General features: G+C 44.3%; 1 protein-coding gene across 1 annotated transcript in view; it reads left to right on the top strand.

Annotated features, from left to right (window-relative positions):
• Positions 1-15,821, top strand: part of LOC119403265 (anoctamin-4) — a 152,862-nt gene that overhangs the window by 90,557 nt on the left and 46,484 nt on the right. Inside the window, exons 8-10 of the mRNA XM_049418248.1 lie at positions 10,175-10,441; positions 12,746-12,844; positions 13,997-14,074. Coding sequence (XP_049274205.1) covers positions 10,175-10,441; positions 12,746-12,844; positions 13,997-14,074 — 444 coding nt within the window. The remainder of the gene's footprint in view (positions 1-10,174; positions 10,442-12,745; positions 12,845-13,996; positions 14,075-15,821) is intronic.

Raw genomic sequence — 15,821 nt, 5'->3', positions numbered from 1 at the left:
TGGTGTCTTGGCGTGGGAGTCGCATTACGCTGGGCTCAATTAACGTGGCCTAACTTGTGCGAGCAGTCTAAACTTCAACCATTGTAAGCCAGCACAAAAGCCGGAACGCGCATTTTGGTTCTTCCAACGTGCTTACAGACTCTAGTACTCCAGGAATCAAAACACTGTACACAGCAATACAAATATACAAACGGACGTGAAAGACGGGAGTTCCGCGCGGCTCAAAACCAGCTGAGCAAGAAACCTTGCACCTTGAAAAAAAATTGCCAGGCCTGCGCAGAACACGCAGCACAGTCACAGCGAAAGCTCGAAAAGCGGCCTTTCCAGAGCCCATTGTACACTCTCTTGGGGCAACTAATACAAGTACACATGCAAGGTACCCACTACGACATAAACCACCGTTACTTTCATATAGTAGGGAAGCACCCACTATGCCATTATTCGTCTTTCTGCGGATAAGCGAGGTGCCCGCTACACATCTGTGACGTATTATATGCACTTTGTTGATGCTGCGTGTGGCTGATGACGATGAAGAAATATGGCTGAGCACTTTGCAGTGGGTGGGAAGCATTCAACGACCCACTCGTTGCGCAAATCTCATTGCGGGACGCCTGGTTGTTATTTTACTCTTCTACGACGCCATTTTACATTCGTTAACCAGATTCCTTGTCCGGCATTACACCTGTACAAGGTGTTCTTGCGAAGGATTTTCAAACGGGGTACCAGCGAAACCACAGAAACACGTGCACAAGAAGACGGCGTTAAACAGGGACGAACGCTGGACTTTCAACTGTGCTTTATTGGAAATTGCATTGCCGCACAAGGCTTCTCACGCATGCGCATTGCAGTCACTTCCCACGACACGTGACACATCAAACTTATTTTGCGGCTACGTAGGCACGCTCTTTCGACGTCAGAGACAAGAACGTATCGCTGACACAATGATCTCTATGATTCACAATATGAAATGCTTCTAAAATCTCCCGCGAATATCTTGTCTTTCCCCTACCCAAAATGGTCGTGCGATCGAACATCGGCTTACTAGATTTGCATTTCATGCAACTGCGGCAATAAACAGCCAAGTTGCTTCCCAAAATTCGCGGGAGATTTTAGAAGCATTTCATATTGTGAATCATAAAGATTATTGTGTCCGCGATACGTCCTTGTCTCTGACGTCGAAAGAGCGTGCCTACGTAGCCGAAAAATAAGTTTGAAGTGTCACGTGTCGTGGGAAGTGACTGCAATGCGCATGCGTGAGAAGCCTTGTGCGGCAATGCAATTTCCAATAAAGCACAGTTGACAGTCCAGCGTTCGTCCCTGTTTAACGCCTTCTTCTTGTGTACGTGTTTCTGTGGTTTCGCTGGTAACCCCGTTTTCAAGTTCGTAATATTGCGTGTCAGAAGCGTATAATCGCAACAGGTGTCACACCATATGAATTGCGTAACGAGTGCGTTGTTTAAAGCTGTCCACAAATTACGAAGGGCTTGAGTTTAACTATTCGTCCTCATCATCATCAATCACCACCACCACCTATAGAATCAACAAACTGCGCAGCTACGTAGGCGCACACATTGCTTTGCAGACGGGTAGAATGGTGATGACTGATGAATTACGGCGTAGTCGGTACGTGCGCAGCTGTGCTTGCACTATAGACGCCTTAAGAGAGTATACAACGGACTCTGAGGGCACTCCTCCACCTTTCGCTGTGGCTGTGGTGCGTATTGCCCCCAGCCCTACCTTTTCTTTCTCAAACCGATTTAAATACCATGTTTTTAATTTCTTCGTTCTCATGAATTTCTTTACGTAAGCAGCCTATTCCTGTGCTCTTCGTTCAAGGTTTCTTTGATTTAAAATGAATTTCTTCGTTGTTAAATCAGATTCTTTATGTCACATTTACCCATTCTTTTTTTCACTACCTTATTATTTGCGAATCCCTCAAAGCGATTTTGTGCAATTCTGTACCGTACACTAGATTCCACAGGAAACTATTACACTATGCGCTACACTCAAAGTACACTACTTCAACAACGCCCCATTTGACTAATTTCTGTTTTTTTAACCACACTTCTTTTTTGGCGTGTGCCAGTGGTGGGTAGGTGGCAGCGGTGGAACTCGAGAACAAGCAGGCGCCATGGCTGACGACTTTCGCGTTTCCTTCCGTCCAGAGAACCGACCTGCCAAGGAGGCGCATGCGCCTACTGGTACGTGGTACGCCTTGCGATTATATTATCTAGACGTCTTCAGCCTAGTCCAGAGCATCGTAGATGTAAAGGCCCACTCTTGATACATGTGATGTTCGCGGATCCCTCGAGCTCTGTAAAGCAAAGCCCTCGCCATCTCTGTCTAGAAGGCGTCGTTCACACAATTCATTGTGTAACTTGGAGTAGCAGGCAGGATGGCCCTCCCTCGGGCTATCCGTGCTACAGTTGTCTCGCTAAACTTTCTCGTTACTTTCCAGACCAAGGCATCGTTGAGCTTTTGAACCGAGAAGTGCGTTGTCCTGTTGGGCGCAACGAGGTTGTGATACAGCCACGTGCGGCGTGTCTATTTTCTTTTTTCTGTTGTCCATTCTCCCTTGTATTCGTAAAGAGGCAGCCATGTTGTATGGGTTTCGCGCCCATGTTAGCGCCGTCAATTCTTACGTAAAGGAAGAAACTCTGTAACTGCAGCCAAATAATCCCAGGGTTGCTGGAATGTCAAATTTGCCTAATCGATTCGAATAAAAAAAATTCGATTAAAAAAGCTTCCTTACAAAACCGAACATCCAATTGAATATTGAAGTAAATATTGGATCGAATACCGAATCAAATATGAAATGAAGTGTGCAATCACATATCAAATCAAAACATCGTGAAGTATAAAATTAGTGTCACGTCCGTCACGTATAAACGAACTCATTTGTGCCATTTTATGCGTGAATGTAGCACTATTCACAATTTCACTAACAAGCGAGTTTGCAAATCAAAAACAACGTTACTTCACTATGCGATCGCTAATAAATAGAGTAGAGGCCCAATAAACAAAACTTTTCCGTCCGTAATAATGACACAACCAGCATTGATATCGGCTTGAATCATCATACGAATAACTCAACCCGAAAAGTTCCTGTGCGTTTGTGAATACGCGTCCGGAGGACCAATCTCCAGGATTCCCAGTTATTCTGCAGAATTATTTCAAAAAGTTGACCACCTAGGCTTTCTCTATTTGTAGAGTATAGTTAGGTTTTGACTTCTGATATTTTAAAAGAAACAAATATTTCACAATATATAGCCAAAGAGCACGGGTTATTCAGTGCGAACTCTCGGTATCGTGTATTAGCACTTACTGATAATATAGATGAGGAACATCGGCTTCATCTGGACGAAAGCTGCGTAAATTTATAAAATGCGTACTTCTTTGACTACCGCACATGCAATCTTGAAATTGTTGTAGCATTACGCTTATCCCTTATTTCGTGTTTAGTAAAGTGCTACAGCTCCCTAGAAAATCATGATAGAGGCTGTGGTCTAAAAGTCGCTGCTTTTTTTCGCTGCATTATTCTTTTCACGGGTTTCGTGATTTGGAAAGTATAGTCACACCATGACATAGAACATGCGATGTAAATCAGCAGAGGAATAAAAATAGGCCCGAACGCACCTTACACCTCACAGTCTAGGTTGTTAAAGGCAGCTTGCCAATGTCCCTAAATAAAAACGCTTATTCCGTTATATTCTGCCACGACCACTTGGAACTGTTTCTAAAGACTTGGTAATAATATATTTCGCTGATCGACCTACAAAGTATTAGTGAGTATGAACGTGTAACGAATGAACACCAGTAGCTTTGCTGAGTAACAAGATTTCGTTGGGAATTTGTTAAAGGGTTCAGGAGGTATGCTTTGCTTACAAAGATTGGCTTCAAACACCAGCCAAAGCATAATCCTCGCTCGAAACTTCCTGCCTACAACTATTGGGCTATAGTTATATGAAAAAGTCTAAATGAGCCATGGAATACATTGACAATACAGACACCTCTTTTCGCGTGCTACAATGTCCCAAGGGGCTAGAACTGTTGCCTAGAACAGCATTTTCACTTCACTTCGCAATATACTACATAATGTTTGTGAAATTTTGTTTCCAGTGCCGATTTACTACACTTTTGCTACCCCAGTATAGCCATATTTCTGGGCTTTGTTACGCTGTGTTGGCGATGCTAGCTCGTTTTCTTAGTGCTCCAGCTATTTTAGCGAAATAACCCGGTAGGAACATTTAACAATGGTCTTATATGACAGTGTCAGAACTTCTGAAATCCATCGAAATTTGTTTGAGCTGGACTTTTTAGCCTGACGGTTGTAGTGATATATCATTCAATAGAATGTGGTGATACACAGTACCTGTGCTCTTTATGTGTTTTAAGTTCAACGTATGCCGGCCTGAATAATCTTTTATAAATCGTAAATGCCCTTATATGTAAAGCGTTTTAACTGTGGCTCAATAGAAAACGTTTTCGAAGTTCATTGGATACGTAATCTTCATTTTTCATTAAGCGGCAGCAGCTTCTCGGCGAGACGGGAAGCCACGACATCGCAAGGCCAAACGCCGGGGAGGTACGCAAAGGATATTTCACTTTAAAATGCATTTTTTACGTGAGATTGCTTATTGCTTTGTCACCTAAAGCACTGGATATCATTGGAACATGCACCCGAGAACTTGCCGTATTGTTTCGCTTTCATAGCTTGCAACTCTTGCGTCATAGCGATGGTGCAAAACGATCGGTGCAATTTGGCGTACGTCTCTCTCCCCAGTCAAGAATAACCAGGCAGACAAGTCGGCGCCAAATCATGCTCGCAGCGTGGACTCCACGAAAAATTTGCCACAGGTGAGTTCTGTGATCGCAGCGCTGATCCCAAACACAGTCGGGTAACCTGCTCACTTCGAGCTCACACAACTTGTCGCGAAAAAATCGTGGTCGCTGACTCCTTCAAATCATTTTGACATATCTGGAGTCTCGCGATCCGCGTGTTGGGCTTGTGATTGATTGATTGATTGATTGATTGATTGATTGATTGATTGATTGATTGATTGATTGATTGATTGATTGATTGATTGATTGATTGATTGATTGATTGATTGATTGATTGGATCTATCAATCGATCGATGACCCTTCTTTCGGGCACATATCAATACCCCCAATTTCATCAGAAATATCTGTTCTAAATTGACTGCTTTAAATTTTCCTTTTCTCCACAGGCCATAAGGGACTGCCTACTTATATAACTTCTTGTATTAATTGAAATAGTTTCCTATCACTACTTGAAGGCTACCAACGTGTTTATCAAATGTAAATCATTTGTCAAGATCTAACCTTACCGTTTGCTTTGTATAAAGACGTTGATCAAATGCTGTACTACCTATTCATTCATTACGGGTGTGTTCTATGTAAACGTTTTTATCAATTTAAGCTCTTTGTAGCTCTTGCATCAGTGCTTTATTAAGTACACCTGTTTTGCTATATGTGTTTGTAAAAGATTGTACGCGCATCTTAACCCTCTAGTAACTACTGCAAATTCTTTGCGAGAGGTTTAACCAATTTATATTTTTGCAATATCCTCATTGTACGTGTGCCCTTCCTACCAAAATTACCGTTGGAATTCGCAGTATTTCTGAAGTAATAAACAAAGCCATTCGATCGTGCATCACGAAATGGCCTGTTATAACTTCTATAGTCCTTCCCTCTACATGGAGTTGCGCATTCGGTCTGCAGCCGAGGCAGCATCACTGATTGCAGCGGAATGCAGGTGCTAGGGAACACTCAATGTTCGCGCACGGCTGGTGCTCGTGTGGTTCACGCCAGTGTGGTTCGAGTTCCCGGAATACACCTACGCAATTGTGCTATTATTTCCCTTCCCAAAATGCAATCTGTATTAACACTTCCCCACCTGCGTGGCGTTCCAGCGTTATGGACACACGAAAAGCATGTAGACGAAGCAGTCGCACCGCGTAAAAATAACATGCATTTGTCACTGTATAAAAATCATTACTGGAGCGTAATGAAAGGTGTGTTGAAAGTCGTTTTTAGTAAGAAGTGGTATATTTGCGATAAATTCTGTTGATTTTCTTTCACTTTCCAGCTGAGGCATTTCCATTTTGTTCAGTGTACCTCGGCTCGAATCGAATAAATAGAAATAAAGAAGTCGGAACGTAACAATTATTGGGGGGGGGGGGGGTTTAACGTCCCAATACCACGACATGATTATGAGGGACGCCGTAGTGGAGGGCTGCGGAAACTTCGACCATCTGGTGTTCCTCCATCGAAATGCGGCCGCTGCTCCCGGGATTCGATCCCGCGACCTTCGAGTCATTACATTAAAGTGGAGTTGGGTGAAAAATAAACGAAATTTAAATTTAAAAAGACACCTATGCCCTGCTTGCACCACCTAAGTATCGCACGCCACCCTACTGAAAATTCCTATATATACAGGACCCATACATATGATGTTATTGGATACAGGTCGTATAGGGGATACGGCTTTATAGGTGATACAGGTTTATAGGTGATACAGGTTTATAGGTGATATAGGTTGTATAGGTGATATAGGTCGTGTAGGTGATACAGGTAGGTTGATTATATGGGTGTTACAGGTGATATGGGTAATATGGGCCGAATCAGCGATTTGGGTCACAAATTACGTGCAGCAAAGGAACATATTGATAAAGACATGCCAGTTTATGAAGCGTGTAATAAAAACAAATATATACAGCAATTCAAGCTGTAATGATATCTCGCAGCAGTCTAATTATAAGAATGTAAGAATTCACTGTTGCACTTACATATATACTTGAAGAAAAACGATCAGGCAAGAATATTTGGTAACTGATTATTTATTTAAATCTTTAAGCATATCCGCAATAAAACGGTTCATCTTTTTCAAACGTTCAGCTCCCGGCACTTCTTTGGGCTTCTCGGCCACATACTTGTTGAAGGCATCTGTGGAATAATGAGCAGGAATGTGAAGGAATTTTAAGCACTCATAAGTTCACATGTATGGTAAAAATGAATCTCATTACGTTAAGCGAAATTAATGAAGCATGAAATACTCCCTTGCATGAAATACTCCTTCTTAGCCCTTAGTTGACACAGTTAGCAATAACAGCTGCTGTACACAATTGTGTACATAGCGTGTCAAAGGGTTAAGAACACTTTAGAACTGCAAAACCTTGGTGACAATAGTTACGTAGTTGCATACTCATACAACATCCAACGCACAATACTTTTTTTCAGTTTTCGTGACTTTCGAGTAGAACGTACGAAGGCACTGAAAATGATAAACTTACCCTCAAAGGTAATCAACAGAGGCGCGTGGTTTGGAGATCCAGCAAATACAGAAAATGTTTATGGCACATCATGGTGACGGTATCTGTCTCGGCAGCTTTGCAGAAGGGAAGCTGCGATGGAGTCTTGCATGTCGGCTGAGGTGTCCATTTTTCCGCAGGAAAGTTGCGATGCTGGGTCTGGTGAACAACCGTTCCGCCGAAACAAACTTCCATGTACGGCCACAATTGCAGCACATGAGCGAAGTATGTTCTTCACTCTTTCGCTGATAGCCTGCGCACATCGCGGTACTCGATGTCCACGAAATCAGAGCAAGAGAGATCGCAAGTGACGAACACGATCCGCACTCGTGACGCTGGTGAGCGATTCTGAAGAAGAAAGTGCGGCGCGGAGGGATACACAACAAGAACTAAAGTGACCGTCAGAAATTTACACTGGTGTAACTGCCAATAAATTCTGTGAAGCTTATTGGTGAACTATCAAGTTTTCATGGCGCAATATTAGCACCCTATAAAATACAAATTGATCTTTTCTCGCGTTATTTTCTTGATCGCAACAGTAGACGGGCCTCCTTGCACCTGTGCAGCGAAAGTTTGCGACAAGCGTTCTCAGAATTCTTCCCCCCTCGTGGTGTCGCCGCGTGCAAAGACTACCGCCCGCGACTTACCAGACAGGCGAGTTTCGGAACAATAGGGCGCGCCTTTTCCCCCCACGGGGGAGAGCAGCTTAAAAATGCACGACCGTTGAAAGACGCGTTCGTCGAATCGGCATTCTTTTCGCGTAAGCCGGCTACCACGACGTGTTTTATCCCCATTTTTATCGTACTTCTCATGAATAAATAGTAATAAAATAATAATAATAAAGACACTGCCTGTCAAAGCATTGAATACACATTCCGATAAACATTGAATCAAGGGTATTTTTGCTAATTTTGGAAGGCAGCATTTTAGCGCATCATTGAAGCAAATGCACGTGTCGCACTTGACCGCGACACTATCCGTCTACACAGTTCAGAAACACGTGCGCCGCACAGTCAGTGCCTGAAAGCATATGCTTGCATGCAGTTTTATGTAATACAATGCTGCTCCACTGAGTGCTGTAACTGTATCCTCAAGTTTGGTTTATGCCTAATTCAGGACCCTTATTAACGAACGTGTCTTACAGAAAAATGGAAAAATATGCGTAAGAGAAAACTGCAGCCAATAGTGGTGCTGGCATTATGACACACAAACACACACACACACACACACACACACACAAAATAAGTTTTGTGAATTCTACCCCAGAAGCTAATGTAGGCGTCAACATCCATCATTGAGAGCGCTCAATACTAGTTCAATTAAATGTGTAGTGAACGTGGGTCAATTAAAACTTTCTTAATGTATGTCAATTAAAAATAAAATGAGTGAGAGTCAACTGAATATTTCAAACCTAATGTCAATTCAATGTTTATTGAGGGCACTCATTAGAAGCTGCCGTTTAATTGACCAGCTATTGAGTCAAAAAGGCCTCAGTTCAGGGTCAATTGACACGCAAAGTGCATTTTTGTAAGGGGTGCGCGTGCAAGAAGATGTTGTAAGAGGTGTAGATGAAAGCGTATAATTATGTGCTGCACTGCCACTTGTCAAGATAAAAAAAAGCCAGCTGGTTCGAGAGCTAGATTGAGATGAAAGGGAATTTGAAAGATAATATTGAGAATTAAGTGCTCTCCTGCCACTTATAGAGATAAAAAGGCGAACTATTGATCAGGAAGAGATTGTGAGAGGTTTGAATGAGAGCGGATGAAAGAAAACAACTCCTGTGTTGATCCTATATGCCGCCATATAGGTCCTGGGAGGCCCTATTTGTATCCTATAACCGCCATATGGGTCCTCTGGAGGTCCTATTTGAGTCCTATATACCGCCATATGGGTCCTCTGTAGGTCCTACTTGCGTCCTATATACCGCCATATGGGTCCTGTTTAGGTCCCATTTGGATCTTGTTTGAATCCTATATACCCCACACGGTCCTATACAATTCCTATATTTAGTCCTGTAAGTCCTGTATAAAACCATACGGATCCTGTATGAAACCATATAGGTTTTTTCAGTAGGGCAAGATCGATAAATTAGATAAAAGAACAAAATGTACTGAAACTTCGATTAAAAAAAAGAAAATAAAAAAATGTCACTCCACCACCTAGCAATACCACCTCCAAGGGAAATATTCTCTAAGTTACATACCACGGTTTCTCTTCATCTTGACTTAAACTGTTTTTATACAATGAATCTCCGATGAGCTTCTGAGCAAATGTATGGGTGGAGGGACCCTAGTCAGGCAGAGGTAATCTGCCTTTAGTCCCTTCAACCCAGGCAAACTTTCCTTTTGTCTAAATAAACTGAATGAATGAATGAATGAATGAATGAATGAATGAATGAATGAATGAATGAATGAATGAATGAATGAATGAATGAGCTCGTCTTGACTAACAAGTCTTCCATTCTTTTCTCTTCCTCCTGTCTCTCTTGTGTAGGCTTTCCATTCCTCTGTTGGTTGGGTCCCACTGTTGGAGAGACGTTTCCGTGTTGGGCTTGTCCTTCAGTCTCTCCTTTGGGACTTACTGTAAAACTCAGTAGTCGAGTACCATAACCACTAGACCACCGTGTCGGGTTAAGAACATCGAGGTGATGGTGATTCCGCAGCCATCTACAGCGGTGTCCTCCATAGACATTACGCTGTTTTGAAATGTCAGACACCATCGATCATCCAATCACTCTACAGAACAGTTATCTACTGATCCGAAGGATCATTCAATCACTCAATCAACGTTGAGTCATAGACGTTTCTTTGTGGGTTACGATCAATTGTAACTTGCTCTTCAGAGCCTGGAGCAAAGCACTGATGCCCTCGCACCTGGATCTGCCACTTCGGCGTCTGAAGCCGCACCCGAGGCCGGAGGTTCGGACGACAAACCCGAGCAGATTCACGACGACGCTCACAGAAGCTTGTACTTTCGGGACGGGAAGCGACGCATCGATTTCATACTCACCTATCAGAAGCTCAATGATTCCGCACTGGAAAACCGTCGCGTCACCTTCGAGAAGAACCTGGTCAAAGAAGGACTCGACTTGGAACTAGAGGACGCCGCGGTACGCTGTCATAGTCGGCTATGCCTATAGAGCGTTTAAGCAAATTCGGTTAAGCTGAAGTGATTTATGCCAAGGGAAGGGATGGGAAAGACATAAGTGTGCAGAGGAGCTATTCTGGAACTGTCCATTCAGTGGATTGTCCATTTCGGCCGCCGATGATTGGCCGGAGTTTGACGAGCAGCGCATCCCCTGTTTCTGGTCCTTGTTACGTAACGTCATTGTGACGTGACAGTGCTTCCGGAACCCTCGACCCGGAAGAGACGAACTGAATGCGCTTCAATGCGGGCAACGCAGCCTCCTGAGATCCGCTCCTGGCCGCGCGAATCTCGGAGACCGTGTATTAACTCTGATTATGTGATAGCGTTGGCCCTCAATTTAGGGTTGACGCCGCCTCCCGTGTGAAACACCTGTACGATTACGTCATGGCTTGCTGCTTTTTGCAGCAACTGATTACGTCAGGCGGAAGTGGACATGTACGCTCGCTGGATGGCTCCAGGATAGCTTACCGGGTCTAAAGAGGCCTCCTGAGGTGGTTTCGGCAGCGGTGGTAATTTAGAACGGAAAGCCATGCCCCCTCTGTTTCGAGGGTGGCGTGTTCGAAGACGTCATAAGCGGTCTTTTGAACGTCACTGGCCGTGGCTTGTCGATTCGGTAGTTAATCCGATGCGCAATCTGTCTATAGCGAAATGCAACGAATAAAACCAGGAAAAAAAGAAGGAAATACCAGGCGGAGCTCGCCAGGTGAACACGAGCAGTAAAATGAACAGGAGCATGCTACCGCTCATGCTGCTAAAAATATTGACTGATTTCAACCTTAAATGACGTGCTTAAATACAGGCAGGGGCATGAAACGTGCGCAGAAAATTGAAAACTGAATGTTAGGCAGGAGCCCCAACGTAACAATATGTGTTCCCAACAGGCCAAAGGAAAATAACCCTTGTGGCAACAGCTCAGTGCCGGCATTTCCAATGATAGTGAAACTCAAAAGTTATTCTATTGTAAAAATTCGCGCCTGTGCCATGATACGCTCGGGTCGTGAAAAAAGTGCACGTGTGTGAGGACGGCTGCCGTATCTTCTGATTAGCACTTTCGTAGATACCTTCGCTTTCGCAAAATTTCACAAGGCCATCGCCAGACTTGGTCGGCAGTGTACGGGCCACAACATTCTGGCACTGAGTCAGCCCGCTGACCTCCACTAGAGGGCAGGTCATTGTGTCAACCATGCTGACAGCGGGTCAGAGACGTTTTCGCTCGTAGAAGCCGACAAATCCAGCGCTAATCTCGCGAAATATGGTAAACTTGAAAAGCGTCGCCGAAAGCGATCGTTTGAGAATACTGGCAGAGGCGTACAAGAAACGCCGAATTGCGGCGTCTGTCACAGTCCCGGTGTTTTCGCACTAAAACATAATCTATTACCAATCACGTGTAATCATTACTGTAAGCTTCCTACATATGTTCACTGAGAAAAATCGTAGCAGTGGGTATAGGCGTGCGCAGGGTTCCCCATTAGGGGGGGCGAAGGTTCATAGCAGCGCCCCCCACCCTACTAAGTCAATGTATGGGGCAGATTTTGCGCCCCCCCTCTTAGGTGATTAGAGGGGGCGGCCGCCCCCACCCTGCCCCCCCTGTGCGCACGCCTATGGCAGTGGGGACCAAATAGGACTCATAATTAACTCAAACCACCAACGAGCTCGCATAATGAAGGTAGCCGCAAAGGCCAGAGACGGGACGACCGATTCCTTTTAGTCTGTCGTTGTCCTTCTTTTTCAGCTCTTTAACATTAATTATAAACAGACACCAAAATACCCAAATCTTTATTTCACTGCCAGTGGTAGTTCCTTTTCCCTGTGCACAGCGACACCATGCGTTAAGGTTGACTGGAGCCACTCAGATTGTGATCAGACAGCTTTTTATCCAGGTTCCCTTTCCTTAAACATGATCCATCATAAAAACACAGCGCTAATTTAAACATGCACAGAGAAGCAGCATACAAGAACGAATCCTCGTATGCTGTTTCTCTGTACATGTTTAAATTAGCACCGTGTTTTTATGATGGATCCGTACCAACGAGCTCGCATCCAAGCTCTTCTTAAACATCAATTTCGTATTGAACGTTGCACATTGACTGAACTGGACCCTCTCAATTTCTATCGAAACAATTGAACATGAGTACGCCTTTGCACCGACCGAGTGCTGCATATTGGTGTCGCAAGGCGAAGCCGACGCGAACGTGTTGGGGTGTACACTGATCATGAGATTACGCATATGACTGATTCCTTGTCTCACCACGTTTGCTGTGTGCAGGCATCCTGTGATGGCAAGACGAACTTCCTCAAGATCCACGCCCCGTGGGAGGTGCTCATCAATTATGCGGAGAAGCTTCACCTGCGCATGCCCATCAAGGTACGTGTGCTCCCAGCTGTGTTTATTTACTGTTTGTTTAGGCATATACTGTCTGTGACGGAGGGGCTGAAGGCATATGCAACTGTCTACCCATACCTTACTCGGAGGCGTAAAACCACAAGAACGCATTGAAACATTATTAACAAGGAAAGGAACGCATGCAATTAAAACGGCAATCTTAAATACACAAAAAACTAAATATAGTTCACAATTATACATTCAATTACATCAGCAATGCAGAAAACTAGGAAATATCATAACACGCAACACTGATCACAAATTGCTAGCGAACACGCACAAAGGACGACATAGAAAGAGACAGGACAACCGCTAGCGGTTGTCCTGTCTCTTTCTAGGTTGTCCTTTGTGCGTGTTCGCTAGCAATATGGAAGCATAAAATCAATACCAACTAGCCCAGCTTGATGCATTAACGAGTTAATGCAGAGGTTTGTGCATTGCACTCACTGTGACTAAAACAAATTACGTCACTACCACTGATGCCTGTAATCGTTCGAGTGCATTATGTGAGTGATAGGCATGACACAGATTTTTCTTTGAAATGCTAAAGGCGAATAACATTTCGTTCGTTTTCGCGACCGGTTCCGGATGAGCGATGTATCTGTCTAGTGACATCAACCGCACAATAACACACCCACACAACGCACATGCGTCTGTGACGTCATCATGGCGCCATAGGGTGGCGTCATCACCTGGTGATTTTTTTACCCCACCGTGTTGGCGCCGATGCCACCGACTGCCACGTTTCGCGTTTGATGAGGCGTCTAGGGCATTAGCCTAAATAAGCAGATTATTCAATGAAAATGATTGCGCTCGCTTTTGTGGTGACGTGTGATATTGCTGATAACTATGGTGGATTATGGCGCATTTCGTACTCCTAGTATGAAAAATTACACGAAATAATCGGGTACACTCTATACGTAAAAAGAGCCGCACCTCGCATCCGGATCGCGAACTCTAAGTGCGGCCATTCTACAAGTCTAGGCGCTAAATTCTTGGAGCTATTTTGTAGTAAACCGCTTTGTTCTTAGCCAGCTCTCACGTTGCTCCAATCCTCGTACGTTGAATGCTTCGCGCTATGATTTCAAATATGTTAAACTCAAACTTGTTCGCCGTTTCACTTGCCCTTTGCAGAAGAGGGGCAGGGTGGTGTCCTTTCCGACGGTGCATGTTGAGGAGGGTGAGTGCCCAGTCCTGCCAGACGTCAAAAAGGTGAGTCACACGTTAAAGACTGCCGAGGTTTGTAAACATTTATCACTGAAACAAGCAGCGTAAACTACAATTAAGGCGAAGCTTTCGTTGTGGACCTCTCAGGTTTTCGTGACCATGGCGCTGCTGCTGCCTCTTGCTGAATAAGTGATGCAGCAGCCGGCCTTGCCTCGATAACTATATGATTACCAGGTCATCCTCAACTTCCGTTAGGTTACTTACAATGAGACAAGCGACTACCCAGTACCCACTCCCTGTCTTACGTTCACGTCAGATTTGTACTAACCGTGTCCATTTCGCTTCCAATTCCCGCTTCCGGAATAACCACGCTTCTTGTCATTTAAGTCACGTAAATGACGTCTACAGGTGAGGTCTAGTCACGTCCAGAATAACTTCCATACGTCATTTCCATCATAAATGATGGCGAAAATTACGTCAACACCGACGTCCTTTCCGTGACGGAAATGACTTTGGTACTGACGTCTTTCGCTCACATATCTCGTCACAGAGATGGCATCAGAAACACAAGGCGCCAGTCTTTTAGCGTCTGAGTAGAATATCAATTGAATCACTTGCGGCTTTATCTTCCTAACTGTCGATTGACGTCCTGTTCGCACTTCCCTTTCCGTAATACCTGCGAAACTATGGCCTCTGAGACTCGGTCAGAAAAGAGTGTCTGCATCTAGGACATCGCAACCCCATACAGAAAGTATGTGCACGAGAGCCAGTAAGGCACGTCATGTCATGTGCAAGGGAACATTGGGTGAAAGGCGATTATGCCAAGTTTCCCTGTATGTAGAGCTCAGCAGAAAGAGTTGGATCTGTAACTATTTTCTTGAGAGCATTTGACGCTAAGCTCCTCGCACTGTACCTGACACCGTCATGTTACTGCTCCGCAGTAGAGGTATGACAAATGTCGAAGGTCGTTTGAGTGGGTTACAAATTTAAACACACAAATAATAGTGCCACCCATAGCTGTACCACCCGTGACATCGAAGCATGCAGGAAACAGAATATTCATGATTTTCCATTATACAAATTTGCCGTCTCTCCGAGAGCTACCATTAAGTTGCAAAATATATGCTTATTTAAAGTAATGCTCTCAGTTAAAAAAAATTGCGCTGGTCTGGGGAGCGAACCTGCCAGCCGGACCAACACCTTTTTTATACATTAGAATTGTTTGACAACTCAAAACTGAAAAATGTTGAATGAACTTCGAGTGTTCCTGACTGATCCACTCATTCAGTGATTCACTCACTCAGTGGGTGAATGGATGCCTGGTCGAATTACAGGCGTAACAAATTGATAATCCCCATACTTACGGTGTCTTTACTTTTTCGACGTCGTACTAAGGGGCGGGAAAGCTGCGCTTTTTAATTATAGGACTTTCAATGAGTCCCACTGATAGAAGTGCCTCGTTAACTCTGTGCGGAGGTCAAGGTTCCAAAGCTACCTGCAACCACATTTGGTTCAACAAGCTTTACCGTTATGTCCGCCATGGGAAAATTGCTGTTAAAGGGCTCCTAAACCACCCAGAGGTCGAAATTAGGTTGTGGCGTTGCACGTGTGCACGAGTCTACAACGAACACCTAGCCGTGAGAATGTTATTGCGATAGCAATTATGTGGACAGCCTCGACGAGTTTTTGCCGTTGCCGTCGCCGTCGCCGTCATGTCATTCCGGTATGAAGTCCTAATTGATAAGATCCCCCCGCACATTGTATGTTCTACCGCGTGTAAAAGCGCGCCAGC

The sequence above is a fragment of the Rhipicephalus sanguineus genome, chromosome 8 (genome assembly GCF_013339695.2).
Source record: "Rhipicephalus sanguineus isolate Rsan-2018 chromosome 8, BIME_Rsan_1.4, whole genome shotgun sequence".
Taxonomy (NCBI): Eukaryota; Metazoa; Arthropoda; class Arachnida; order Ixodida; family Ixodidae; genus Rhipicephalus; species Rhipicephalus sanguineus.
The sequence above is the reverse complement of the archived record's forward strand: the minus strand, read 5'-3'. Positions and strand labels throughout refer to the sequence as shown.